Source organism: Platalea leucorodia, assembly GCF_965183815.1.
Source record: "Platalea leucorodia genome assembly, contig: HAP1_HAP1_SCAFFOLD_205, whole genome shotgun sequence".
NCBI lineage: Eukaryota > Metazoa > Chordata > Aves > Pelecaniformes > Threskiornithidae > Platalea > Platalea leucorodia.
The window spans coordinates 41695-55746 of record NW_028121354.1 but is presented as its reverse complement, the minus strand read 5'-3'; the positions used below and the strand labels follow the sequence as shown (position 1 = coordinate 55746).

The window sequence follows — 14052 nt, the reverse complement described above, 5'->3', positions numbered from 1 at the left end:
CCAGGAAAACAAGCAGAGCTATCAGGAGAGAAGCTTGGGGAAACAGGAAACTCATGGGGAAGCCCCACAGAAAAAAGGAAGCGTCCAAGAGGTGGATGCTAGGATGAAAACAAAGGAGGAATTCAGAAATATGGTTGGTTTGAGAAAAGCCAGAGTCCCCATAGAGCTGACATTTGCAAGGGAGTTCAAGCGCACAATGATGAGCTGGTACTACTTCAGGAACAGTGAAAGAAGAAATGAAGCTCATGTGTGGCCACTGCTGAATTTGCTAAGAGTAGGTGTAGATAGGTGTGAGGTACTCTTGGCCTTTGTCTTCACCAGCAAGGTCTCCCAGTTCCATGTGCCTAAGAGGCAGAACCCCAGAAACCCAGCCATGGATGGGGACCAAGTCAGGAGTTACTTCAGTAACCTCAACCCTTAGTAGTCCATTGGACCAGATGGGATGAATCCAAGGCTGTTGAGGGACCAGGCCAATGTCATAGCAGTACTACTCTGATACATTTTGGAAGGTCATCAGGACTGGAGAAAGGCAAAAGCAAATCTTGCATACATCTCTGGGCAATTCCAGTGGGATCGGTATTTGCAATAGACAGCATGATCCCCAGTCCACAGGTTTGAAGCGGTTCAGATGAAGGGTGGTCTTGCAAAAGTCACCCTCTGTGTCCCCTACTGGCATGGACACTGTTGGTTTCCCTCTCCAGAGAGTGGCAGAGGCTGGATCCCCTTCTCAGGCCAGATTCCTTGCCAGGAAGCCACCGCTAAGGGTGTAGCTTACTGGAAATTCACTCGGCATCCCTTTTAATAGATTTGGTGCTTTTCTGTGACTACACTTTCTGCCCAGAAGGTCATAACAAGACAACAGTTTCATAAGTGATGGTCATAAAGGCCCAGTTATTGCCAAGAAAGCTCACCATGAGCTCTGGAGGGAGCTAGGAGGATTGTAATATTCACCAGGAAGATCCAGGAAGCTCAAGGCCTCTTCTGAAGAGTGAGTGGCCCTGAGCAGCAGTGATTGGCCATGTGTAGGTCTGGGACAGGGGGTCAAGGGAATGTCAGGGAGAAACAGGCTGATGGCTGATGGTGTTAGCAAATCCTTACAACCATGTCTGAAACCAGAAATGGAAAGCAGCGGATGTCTGCAGGTGAAAGAGGAGGAGGAGGAGGATTGTCCTGGGAATACAGCAGGAAGGAAGGTCCCTCCTGTGCCAATCAGGGATGATACAGACACTTCCATCTTGTGTGCATGCCTCAGGCTGGCAGATGGGGAATGCCCACTGCTGGGGGTGGCTGTGCTCAGTCATCCACATGAGCTGACCTTGCTGACCAGCACCCTTGGGTCCAACCTCTCCAGTCCCATGGACTGGTAAGGGTGTGGTTTGCCAGAGGAACCCCTGGCTTGATCCCCATCTACCAGTGGCTGTTCCTTTCCAGAGTCCTGCCTCAAAGCTCAAAGGCCTGGGAGACCTCGCTGGTGGAAACTGAGGCAAGGAGGACATAGATCTATCTACACCTACTCTTACTAAATTCAGCAGTGGTCCCCCATTCTCTCTGTTTCTTCTTTAAGCGTTGCTGATGTAGCAACAACTCATCTTGGTTCGCGTTGCATTCCCTTTCCAGGTTCAACTGAGTTTTTGTAAGGATCATTGCTGTGCTTGAAGGATGCTGTCCTTGAAGACAAGTTGTATCCAGGCACACTATGAAAATGAGCGGTCTGTTCTTTTACTGTATCATCATGGGTGCGATGTGCTTTGTGTTCACACAATGCCTTCAGCTGCTGGGTAGAGGAGGAGCAGACTTTGCCTCTCTGATGGCATCTGATGGCTGATACCTCTGACGGATGGCATCAGTCAATGGCACACAGGCAGCAAATCACACTCCCTGCGATGCCATCTGGGCTGTCTGTCACACACACGCCCTGAATGGGAATTGCTTTCCTGGAGGTCCTCTGCTCTTCCTGCAAGCCCTGGCGTCTCCTGTAGCTCTGTGGGCCTGGATTTGAACAGGACATTGCGTCGCTGCCCTAAATTCTGTTAGGCAAGGTGGGGCTGAACCTGAGACAACTGGCAATGTAGTTAGTGGAGATCTAGTAGCTACAGCGGAAGGAGAAGAGGGAGACTGAGCTCTCCCTATGGCACATCACTCCAGTTGTTCAGACGAATAACTCTGTAAGCTGCCCTGAACATAATAAGTTCAACTGCCCTTCTTTTGGGCATCAGCTCTCATTTCAGAAGGCCAAAGGAAATTCTCAACAGCCTCCAAGAGGATGCCCCCAGATCCTGCCCTGTCTGTATGAGCTGCTCCATTTCAGTTTACAGTTCCCTGCCCATGTCTTGGACCACCCCTGGCACCTCAAATGTCACCAGACATTTGCATCTCACTCCTCGCATCCCTCTCCAATGATGAGCATGGGTGCTGAGACAGGCCGCTCACATGCAGGTGCCTATGTTCTGCACAGCTGAAATGAGGCAAGAGGAATCCCACCTCCGCTGGGTTTGTGGCAGGCATGGGAGGGAGCTGAGTCCCTTTCCACCACCAGGACTACAGACCCTGATTGAGATGCCTTCATTGACTCTGTGAATCCCTTCTTTCAGAAAGTGTAAATTTTGATGTCACTGTCTGTGTGTCTTGTCTAATGATGGGACAAGGAAAGGTGATTCCCATGGCCAAATCTTTTCCTGATAGGAGAAATGACAGTGCTAGGAGTAATTGTCTCCCCTCAGCTGAGAGAGGGAACATCAGTGATGCCTTCAGCAGGTTCCCCTGGAGCCCCAGGGACACCTAGAGGGAGCCCAGAGGGGCAGAGAAAGTGGTGCCTTGGGCTGGGCCTCTGCTGCTGAGCTGGGCTGGGCTCCTGGGATGGAGGCAGCTCATGGCAAGTGGGCAGGGCTGCAGAGAGACAGCTCTGCCCAGGAGCAGCTCCTCTGCAAAGGGCAGCAGGGCTGAGGGCACTGCATGCAGGCACTGAGGGGAGAGAAGCCAGGAAGAGAGAGGTTAAAGGCAGTCTGGGGTGCGAGGACACTGAGAGCTCACTGTGGGAGAAATCTTCACATCCCTTGACAAGGTAAGTCCCTAGAAGCAGGGCAGTGAAGCTGCAGTTACTGGAGGGATCTCCAAAAGCTGCTACATCCCACAGCCTGTGGGATCTTTAAGTGTTATTCTCACAGCTTCTCTAGTGTAGAGGAGGAAGGCACATTCCAGAGCAGGTTTTCCCTGCTGCACCATCAGGGGAACAGGGCATGATGGCTGCCTTCCTCTGGGGGTGACTGCAAGGGTGTTAAGCCAGGTGCACAGCCAGGGATGCCCAGGGCTGTCCTTCAGAGCAGGGTCCCTGTGCCCCAGCAGTCTGTGTGCGAGGGTCAGTGCTCAGCCTGCCCGGGGAGCTCCCAACGGCGCTGTGGGGAGAATCTGTGGGTGGAAGAAGGGACCCCTGGGAGGGCAGGGTCCTGCTGCTGTTGAGAGAGGGCTGCATGGGTCAGGGCTGCTCACAGCTCCAGTTCAGCCCCAGAATATTTCCTAAGGGATGTTTCAAGGAGGAGGTCCTGGCAGGGATTGTCATAAAGAAAATGAAGATTTCCTGAATTTCTGTTTTCAGTTTCCTATTTTGGGTGGTGGTGTAGTGGAAAAGAATAAATGGAAAAGGAGCAGTCAACTTTGAAGAAGCCGCTGAGACTGCTGACCGAGTTATCAGTAAGCTTGATAGGAGCCTCCTAAGGTGCCCTCAGCCACTGCTCTGCCTATGGACAGCACCAGCATCACCTCTGCTGGACCCCTCAGGGTTCTTCTGACCTGCCCTTCTCCACCTGCAAACAGGAACATGCACCCAGCCAGTGCCCTGCGAACAGGCAGGTTTCTGTGGGGCCAGGGTGAGTGCACAGAGGTGGGATGGGGTTTGTCACCACTTGCAGGGAAAAGCCATGGGACAGGGAAACACCTCCCAGGGTGAGGATCTCCAGGCAGCAGGGAGATGATCTGGGAATGAGACAAAACTAAAACCAGAAATGCTGTGGGAGGGAGAATTCAGAAACCTCCGTATGATCCCCTCCAATGCAGACGCCTTCCTCTGAGCAAGCCCCCTTGCCTCCTCTCCCACCCACCAAAGCCTCTGCCCTCAGGGCTGGGGGCTCCAAGGCGTGAACCACCTCCTCTGCAGCCAGAGCTCCAGCAGAGCCGTGGTGCAGCTCTGCAGCCACGGGCCCAGTTCCCTCTGCAGAGCGCAGGGGCTGAGAGCAGCTGCCCGGCAATGGTGGTGTCTGGGAGGTGGCGCGCACAGCTGGGGAAGGGGAACGCTGTCTGAGTGCCCCAATGCCTCTGCCCTGGCCTCTCTCAGCCACACCCTCACTGTGTTTTCCCTTGTTCCTCCACTGGTCTGTTATTGCTATTGTTATCTTGTTCTTGCTGCCAGGCTCTCTGGGGATGGGAGTTTCAGCTGCAGAGTCACACACTGATCTTGTGGGTCCTTTCATGCAGGTGTGTCCATGGGAACAAGTGTCCCAGCTTTCATCTCAACTGTGGGGCTGTGGGCAATACGGTCTATGGGGCTGGAGAATAAGCTGTTTTTCCCTTAATCAGATGGTATCGTTAGGACACTTGGCTGTCCTTGTCCTTTTGCTTCCCAGGACTTGCTCTGCTCTCCCTGAGTGCAGCAGAAATGCTGACATTTTCTGAAATCTAAGAAAACTGCCCAGGTGAGATGGAGGTGGAGCATTAAAATCTCCCAAAGTGCCTCCTGCCATCCCTGTTCCTTAGCATGGGAGTGCAGATGCTGACAGGCCCTTCTGCATTAGGAGCAGTTTCATCTGACAAAGTTGAACACCAGGACTGGCCCCTGTCCCACCGTTCCCACGATCTCACTGCTGCAGAGCAGGGCTGAGTCCTCAGCAGCCAGCAGGCAGAGGCCCTGCTCCTCACAGCACACTCAGCCAGAGTTGCAGCCGCAGAGCTCAAGGAAGGTCTCGTGGAAAAGGAATGGGGTGGGTGTGGGATGGGGCAGAGTGTGTCTGAGTGAGGGTCTAAAAGAAAGCTTTGATTTTGCTCAGAGAAATGTCCCCTTCATTGACTCTTCCTGTACGAACAGGACCACATGCCCAGAGGCAGCAACCATCCAACAGCAGCTCCATCACCCAGTTCTTCCTCCTGCAATTCACAGACACACGGGAGCTGCAGCTCTTGCACTTCTGGCTCTTCCTGGGCATCTACCTGGCTGCCCTCCTGGGCAATGGCCTCATCATCACCACTGTAGCCTGTGACCACCACCTCCACACCCCCATGTACTTCTTCCTCCTCAACCTCTCCGTTATTGACTTGGGCTCCATCTCCACCACTGTCCCCAAATCCATGGCCAATTCCCTCTGGGACACCAGGGCCATCTCCTACACAGGATGTGCTGCCCAGATCTTTCTGTTTGCCTTGTTGGTAGTAGCAGAGTGTTACCTTCTCACCAGCATGGCCTATGACCGCTATGTTGCCATCTGCAAACCCCTGCACTACGGAACCCTTTTGAGCAGCAGAGCTTGGGTCCACATGGCAGCAGCTGCCTGGGGCAGTGCATTTCTCAATGCTCTCCTGCACACGGCCAATACCTTTTCCATACCCATCTGCCATGGCAATGCTGTGGACCAGTTCTTCTGTGAAATTCCCCACATCCTCAAGCTCTCCTGCTCACATTCCTACCTCAGGGAGATCGGGCTTCTTGTTCTTGGTGTCTTTATGGTCTTCATGTGCTTTGTTTTCATTGTGCTGTCCTATGTGCAGATCTTCAGGGCTGTGCTGAGGATCCCCTCACAGCAGGGACGACACAAAGCCTTTTCCACGTGCCTCCCTCACCTGGCCGTGGTCTCCCTGTTTATCAGCACTGTAGTGTTTGCCTACCTGAAGCCTCCCTCCATCTCCTCCCCATCCTTGGATCTGATGGTGGCTGTTTTGTATTCTGTGGTACCTCCAGCAGTGAACCCCCTCATCTACGGCATGAGGAACCAGGAGCTCAAAGACGCAGTGAAGAAACTCATTCAATCCGTAGTCTTTCAGCAGCAATAAGCTGCCCGTGTCTCTTTCCAAGTGATTTCCAATGTATCTGGGGAACCTCCTGTGCTTTGGGCATTTTATTTGTGATAACTGTGTTTCTCCAGGAATGTCTGCATGCAGTCCGCTTCTCCAGAGGCATGAACCCAGTCTGTCTGACCCAAAGGACGTGTGTCTGGCCCGATGGCACAGCTGGCCTCCCATATCACATCTCTGTAATAAAAGGGGATTTCCTCAGTGCTGGTGTCTGGAGGTTGGGCTCTTCTTCCAAAGCTGAGCTCAGGAACAGGATAAACCATTGCCCCCGTGAGTCTGTGCTGCTGTGCTGTTCTCCATGGGCTGAGGGCAGTAGGGCTCAGGGCGATGTGTGGAATGGGACTGGAGGGAGCTTTCAGTCACTGGAGTGAGCCTCCCTATTTGGCCACTTGCAGCACTCTCCACTCACCACAGGTTTATGGGTGAGTTTTGCTGCACGGCCATTTTTGCCTCCTCCTGCTGGGCTCAGGGCCTGCACTGTTTAGCACCACCACTGGCTGCTATGGCATCCCTTGTAATGCCCAGGCCCTTTTCTTTGAGGTTGCTCCTCATCCAGCCCAGTCTGAGCCTGCCTTGATGACAACATACTAATTAAATGAAATTGCTGGCCGAAATAGGTATTACTGCGGTGAGCATCCCAGAAACACCACATGAGGGCACAAAGCAAGACAAACCATAGCTGATGAGGGAAGGGTAGCGAGAGGTGGACTATTTGTATGGGAGGACATGAGCATGATCAAAGGGAAGAACTTGGGAGGGGCAAAAGAGGGAAAAAGAAAATACAAGGTGAAGGCAAGGACATGGCCAGGGCTGTTCAGGGGTACCTGCCAAGCAGCCCTTCACCTGCAACAGGCTGGAGTGGGACAAGAAAGCTGCACTTGCTCTGACCATAGTTATGCCTGACTGACTTCCATGGTCATGGGGAACCTGAGTGCTTTCCCTCAAATCCTCAAGAGAAAAGCCGTGGTGGCTGGAAACACACAATCGTTCAGGATGCAAGTGACCTCCGGAGGTTTCCAGTCCAACCTCCTGCTGACAGCAGGGTCACCCACGGGGTCACACCAGGTTGCACAGGACTTTATTCACGTTGGGCTTCAAACCCACCAAAGATGGAGATGGCACCTCCTCTCTGGGAAACCTCCTTGATCATTGGCCCTCATCATCCCATCATGCACAACAGTGAAGAGCCTGACTCTTCCGGATCACCTCCTGGTAGGTGTGGGAAGGCTGTTCCAATGGTGTCCCCAAAGCCTTCTTTTTTTGCAGAGTCAACAAATCCAGCTTTCTCAACCTACCATGGTGAGAAAGTTGATTTTATGCATTTGACCTGGGTGTCCTGATCTGGACTGAAGAAGTGGATGATGCGGTGGGGTGGGAAGTTGGCTGGAGACTCAGGACCAAATGCCATCACTGGTACCAAGTCCTCCGAGGAGCCAGATACTAGCAGCATCCCTCAGTGATCAGCAAAATTTCATAAAAAGTCATTAAAAGTCTAGCAATGCTGGAAAGGAAGACTTTTTTCAGCTGTTACAGAGAGATTTTCTGCATAGGTTTCAAATTTTTCTAAAATTTACATTCTGGGCTTGATTCAGTTGTCCTCACAGAGGTTGCCACTGCATCCAGGGTGCTCTGGGGTAACTGAGGCACCCATGTGGGAAAGGTAATCCAGCAACCCTTCTGGTGCCTGAGCTGGTTTGCAAGCAGGCTGCCTCTGGGATGGTGCAGGGCATCACCTTTCTCCAGTGCTGCTGGGTAGGCTGTGAAGAGGCCTCTCAAGCACAGCAGCACAATGTGTCCCGTGGCATCCTGGCTCTGAGGTCACTTCTGACTGATCAGCTGCAGGGAGAGAGCTACTCGGAGGCCACGAAGGTCATCAGAAAGCTGCCCCCAACAAGATGACACATTTGGGGAGGTCAGGAGGAGCCTGGGCAAGAGAGATGGGAGATTTGGGGGAAGGAAGAGAGGCTTGGCCAATAAACACTAAAGAAGAAGTAAAAGGGGTTATGATGACGTTGCTGTGAAAACATAGACTGTGAAAACATTCATGCTTAGCCCTTACACTATCTCTAACCAGTAACCTTAAGCCCTAACCCTACCCCTAAATGCCACTCCCCCCCGGCAGTAATCCACTCTTACTGACCTAATTGAGCTTAGCCTATCCCTCACCTCAAACCTTCCATCTAAGACAAATCCCAGACCCTTAACTCCTTACCCTTACTCTTACCCTATTGCTTACGCCAGCCCCTAGCCTTTATCCTTAGCATTAAAATGCTAGCCTAAATCCTTGCCCTATCCCCAGCCCTAAACAACGCCCTCAGCCACAAAGCTAGCCCACAGCCTTAACACTAACCAGGCACCCTCAGAAGGACACCAAACCCTCCCCCTAAGACTGCCTAATCCCCAGCACTGAAAGGCGAGCTCTGAGCCCTAAGCCCTACCCTGAACACCTAACTCCCAAAGCCCTCATTCCTGTGCTCTAACCCCCTCACCTTCAACCCCCTCCTAACCCGAACTTAAGCTGTTTGGCCTCTTGAAGGCAGGCCAGGGATCATGAGGCCCTGAAGCAGTCTCAAGGTGTTTGAGAAGGAATGTGACGTGACCTGGATCTGGTCAGCCCACAGGCCACAGGGAGGAGACGGGTGGGAATGTTATGGTGTGGTCAGCTGTGCCTCAGGATCTCATGGGCCAGCAGGAGGCACAAGGCTGTGAAGGGGGCTGTGAGGTCACTTCTGTCTTTGGAGGTGATAGGCCAGCAGCAGGAACGTGTCTGGGAAAAGGGACTGTGAGGTCACTTCTTTCGGAAGTAGCTGATAGGTCAGCCCTTGACTGGTGGCTGGGTTATGTGCTTTTTGGTTCACATCTGCCAGCAACCCTGATGGGCCAGCAGAAGGCGCCTGGTTGGCACGCTGATTGTGGAAATCCCTTTCCCTAAGGACCTGGTAGGCGCCTCCAGGAAGAGGCCTTGGGTATGGGTTGTCGCACCCCTTCCACCTGAGGACCTGATGGGACAGCAGCAGCTACATGGCTTGGTTGTGTCTACCAGAGAAGCTGAAAGGCCAGTAGCAGGCACATGGCTTGGAAGATGATGGTGAGGTTCCTTTTGTCTGGTCAGTTGATAGGCCACAAGAGGGCTGATGGGTTGGGATGGCATTATGACATCAATTGTGTCTGAGAAGCTCATAGACCATGAGGAAGCACATAGAACAAAGGTGAGTGTGAGGTCACTTTAGTCTCCAGTCTCTTTGGGTGATTGCCATCAGCAGACACATGGCTCGGATGTTGACTATGACATCACTTCTGCCTGAGAACCTGATAGCCAGCAGCAGGCACCTGACTTGGGTGTTCTGTTGTACCTGGAGGTTCTGGTTTGTTATGTCCCCACGAAGAAAGGCACGCAGGCCCTGTGAAGTATCATTTCAAATGCCATTTCCCAGAGCAAACACTACCCAGAAAGAGTGAGTAAGGCCAACTGCATACAGGGCTGCAGTAGGAGGACTGTGGCCACCCAGGCAAGGGGGCTATCATCCCCCTCGGCTCTGCACTGGTGCGGCCATATCTGGACTAGGCAAAACTTGATTTTGAGGCTCTGGACTTGGTTTGCCCCTCACCCCTTATTGGGGTTGTCCTGACTTGGCATTGCTCACCTTCAAATCCCACTGCCCCCAGGAAGAGTCCTGACCCACACATGAGGGACAGGATCTGCCCTCCCATTGCCTGGGGGTGAGGGTTTGGCCTTGCTGCTTCATTTAAAACAAACAAACAAAAAAAGTTTCCTCAGCAGCTGAGCTGCCTGCACATTCCCTTTGCCTCCCTGTAATCATGGCCTCCAATTCTCTGCTCTAATGAGTCCCTGGGGAGACTTTGTCAGAGCTTCTAATAAAAATGAGGTTTTATTTCTAAGGGTGTAGTTTATTATTTTTCAGTTTAGAGAAGAGGTGACAGCAGCATTCTCCAATAGATATTGCTGCAGGGTGTCTCCTCAGGACGTCTGGACTGGTAGGAGAAGCTGTCCCTTGAGCTCTGACAACCTCCCACCTCACCTCCCCAACCCCACCATTTCTCTCCGTGCCCACCTGGGACTTTTCCTTACAGCAGACTTCTCCACTGATCTCTGCAGCTGGATGGTACAGCTCCTTTGCACCATCTCCCCCCTGCTCTCCTTAGAGACCTGGCTGCACACAGGCACAGAAGGGTTTTTCCTATTTGCAAGCAAAGGAAAAGTCAAGCATGGTCAAGTTCCATAAAGAAAACAGACTCTGCAAGCATCTGCTAAGCACAAGCTGCCTCTAATGAGGTTGCCTTTCTACAGGGGATAATCTTAGGAGAACTATTTCAGGTAGGCAGATCCAAAGAAGAGAGATATAAACATAATTAAAGAGTTGGCTAAGGAGACAATTAGACCTCTGAAAGAGAGGCAAACTTTTAAGTCCCTGATGTCAAAGCAGCAGCTGGATGGGTGAGAGGAATCTGAATGAACCAAGAGTAAGGGGAGGAGAAAACAGGAGAATAAGGGAAAGGGCTTTTGTCTAGGCAGTGTTCCTGTGAAAAGATGATGTTAGAAATGGTTCTTCTATCAAGAAAGGTGAAAATATATGAAAGATAAAAATTAAATTTACATAAATAATTTTAATTTCTTTTAATAAATTCAATTTAAATTTCGTTTAAATTAAATACACCATGTAACGAGCAGAATAGTGGTAATGAAGTGACACTGGAAGATTGATATTTCTTTGGAATATCCCTTTTGAAAGGTCACAGGATTGGTAGAGGTCTCTTGGGAGTGAGGACAAGCCAATGTTGCAGCCATCGTTGAAAGAGGCCAAAAATGCAACCCCGGGAACGCCAGGCTGTACAAGCTCACTTGGGGGAGGAGTGAGCCTTCCCATGAGTGCTCTTGGGGGACATTGCTGGGCACCTCAAAGAGCAGAAGGTGTCCAAATGCAGTCAGCATGGATTAGCCAAGGGTAAATCCTGCCTCACCAACCTGATGGCCTTCCTGATGAAGGAACTGCTTTTATGCACGAGGGGAGAACAGTGGGTGTCCTTTACCTCCACTCCAGCAAGGCTTTTGGCATGGTCTCCCTCTATATCCTGGTACCCACATTGGGCCATTACAGTCTGGATGGGTCAACAAACAGATGGGTGAAACCCCATTGGATGATGAGGCTGAGAGAGCAGTGGAGAAGGGGTCATACCCTACCTGGAGGCCAGTGGGCCATACTGGGGCATTGTGGGGCAGCACAGGGGCCTCTCCTGGGCCCTGTGCAGTTTAACACCTGTCTCCATGACCCGGAGGAGGCAACTGTCACCATGTCTGTGGATGGCACTAAATTGGGAGGACCATTGCTGTGCCCTAGGGATGCCATTCAGGGCAAACCTGACAAGCAGAAGGACTGTCCTGTCAGGAACTTCACGAGATAGATGAAGGACAAAGTCCAGATGTACTGGTTTTGGCTGGGATAGAGTTTAACTTCTTCATAGTAGCTTGTATGCGGCTATGTTTTGGATTTGTGATGAAAATAGTGTTGAAAACAAACAGATGTTTTGGTTACTGCTGAGCAGTGCTTACACAGCATCAAGGCCTTCTCTGCTTCTCACTCCACCCCATCAGTGAGTAGGGTGGAGGTGCACAAGAAGTTGGGAGGGGACACAGTTGGGACAGCTGACCCCAACTGACCAAAGGGATCTTCCAGACCGTATGATGTCATGCTCAACAATAAAACAGGGCGGGGAGGGGAGGTTGGCGGGGGGGTGCTCTGACTGAGGACTGGCTACACATCAGTCAGTTGTATTTGACCAACTGTTTTCATTTGAATCACTTGTTTTTCTTGGGTTTTTTTCCTCTCACTTTCCTTTTTTTTTTCCCCTCTTTTCCTTACATTTCTTTGTTGTTGTTGTTGTTGTTGTTATTATTATTATTATTATTATTTCTTTTTAGTTATTAAACTGCTTAAATCTCAACCCATGAGTTTCTTTCTCACTTTTACCCTTCCAGTTCCTCCCCCATCCCACTGGAGGCAGGGAGTGAGTGAGTGGCTGCGTAGTGATTAGTTGCCAGCTGGGGTTAAACCAGGACACCAGGTCTTGCACCTGGGACAGCCTAACAGCCTGCAGTTGCAGGGGCTGGGGACTGCCTGGCTGGGGAGCAGCTCTGCGGAAAAGGCCCTGGTGGGGGTGGGGGACAGAAGGCAAAACATGACCCAGCAGTGAGACCTGGTAGCAAAGGTGGCCAGCAGTGTCCTAGAACATATAAAGAGGAGCCTTGCCAAAAGAGTGAGCTGAAGTGATTGTCTCCCCTTGTTACTTGTTAGAGGGGAGAATCACCTCCCTCCACCTGCTGGATATGATTTTTTTGGCAGCCCAGGATATGGTTGGCTTTCTGGGCTGCAAGCACACATTGCCGGCTCATGTCCAAGTTTTTACCCACCAATATCCCTAAACATTTCTCTGCAGGGCTTCTCTCAATCCATTCATCTCCCAGTCGCTACTGACAGTGGGGATTGCCCCGACCCAGGTGCAGGACCTTGCACTTGGCTTTGTTGAACTTCACAAGGTTTGCACGGACCTACTAGTCAAGCCTGTCAAGGTCCCTCGGGATGTCGTCCCTCCCCTCAAGCGAATCAACCGTCCCACTCAGCTTGGTGTCATCTGCAAGCTTGCTGAGGGTGCACTCAATCCCACTGACTATGTCATTGATGAAGATATTAAACAGTACTGGTCCCAGTACGGACCCTTGAGGGACACCACTCGGTACTGGTTTCCACTCAGACATGGAGCCATTGCCTGTAACTCTTTGGATGCACCCATCCAGCCAGTTCCTTATCCATCTAAGAGGGCATTTGTCAAATCTGTATCTCTCCAACTTAGCAGCAGCAAGAATGTTGTGGGGGACCATATCAGAGGACTTACAGAAGGCTAGACAGGTGACATCTCTAGCTCTTCCGTTGTCCATTAATGCAGTTACTCCATGTAAGGCCACTAGAGGAGTCAGGCACAAGTTGGCCTTTGTGAAGCCATGTTGGCTTTCTCTAATCACCTCCCTCTCTTCAATACTCTTTGACATGTCTTCCAGGAATATCTCCTCCGTGATCTCACCTCTGTACAACACAAACATGGACTTCTGACCTAGTCATTTGGTGTGCCACTATGGAGGGATAAACAACCTGTACGAGGTGGGGTGACAGTCCAGTGCTGGAAAGGGTGATTGTTATTGGGTGTCTGTGACGGTTGCCTTGGGGCAGCTTCCCTGTGGTGTCCAGCGACCATGGGCTCAGCCCAGAGCCTGCTCTGCTGGTCCTTCCTATCTCCCCCAGGAGGCCTGGCTGTGCAAGGACACTGCCACGTGCTCCCACACTGAATACTCAAACGGTTTGGCTGTGTTTTCCTCTTGAGGGCACTTTCTTGGGCTTGTTCTTGAGCGAAAAAGTAGAAGACCTAAGATTTCAGGCACTGCCATCAGGAGATCCCGTTGTATGATGGAAACTTTGTTCTGGAGGTCAGCTCTGTCACAGAAGTGCCCGTTGCCTGTCCCTGCCTGCAGTCACAGGACTGCCACACAAAAGGCCTGTGACCAAGCTGCCAGAGCAATCCTTCCTTACACCAAGAGAGGGGCTCAGAAAGAGAGTGTGGAATTTAAAAGAATGCAGCTTGGGAAAGACCAAGCGCTGGTGCTGCCTGGCCGTGCTGCTGTGCTGAGACTCTTTCCCCCTCCACGTCACCACACAGGCACTGCCGTGCAGCTCCAGAGAAAGTCTCAGAAAAACAAAAGTCTCAGACAAAAAAGTCACTGCAGGGTCCTTTATTTTTTTAAATGCACAGAGAACATGTCTCTCCTTTCAAGCCTCTGGGTAACACTAGAAAGGTAGATAGTGAATTAGAAATGGTATGAATAATGACAAATCTTTGTGCACAACATTATCACAAGCAAAACTGAGCAAAAAGACAACTGCCACAACCACCAAACCTCCAAAAGACAGGTTGAGCCTGTAATGAGATACA

The 14052-nt window shown here is 51.3% G+C and overlaps 1 protein-coding gene across 1 annotated transcript; it reads left to right on the top strand.

Moving 5' to 3' along the window:
* Positions 1–5040: 5040 nt before the first annotated feature.
* On the top strand, positions 5041–6033 carry LOC309603819 (olfactory receptor 14A16-like; the record flags this gene model as incomplete). The annotated part of the gene is made up of 1 exon (XM_082338723.1): positions 5041–6033. One exon carries the CDS (start codon positions 5041–5043, stop codon positions 6031–6033), a length of 993 nt encoding a protein of 330 aa, XP_082194849.1.
* Positions 6034–14052: the final 8019 nt, after the last annotated feature.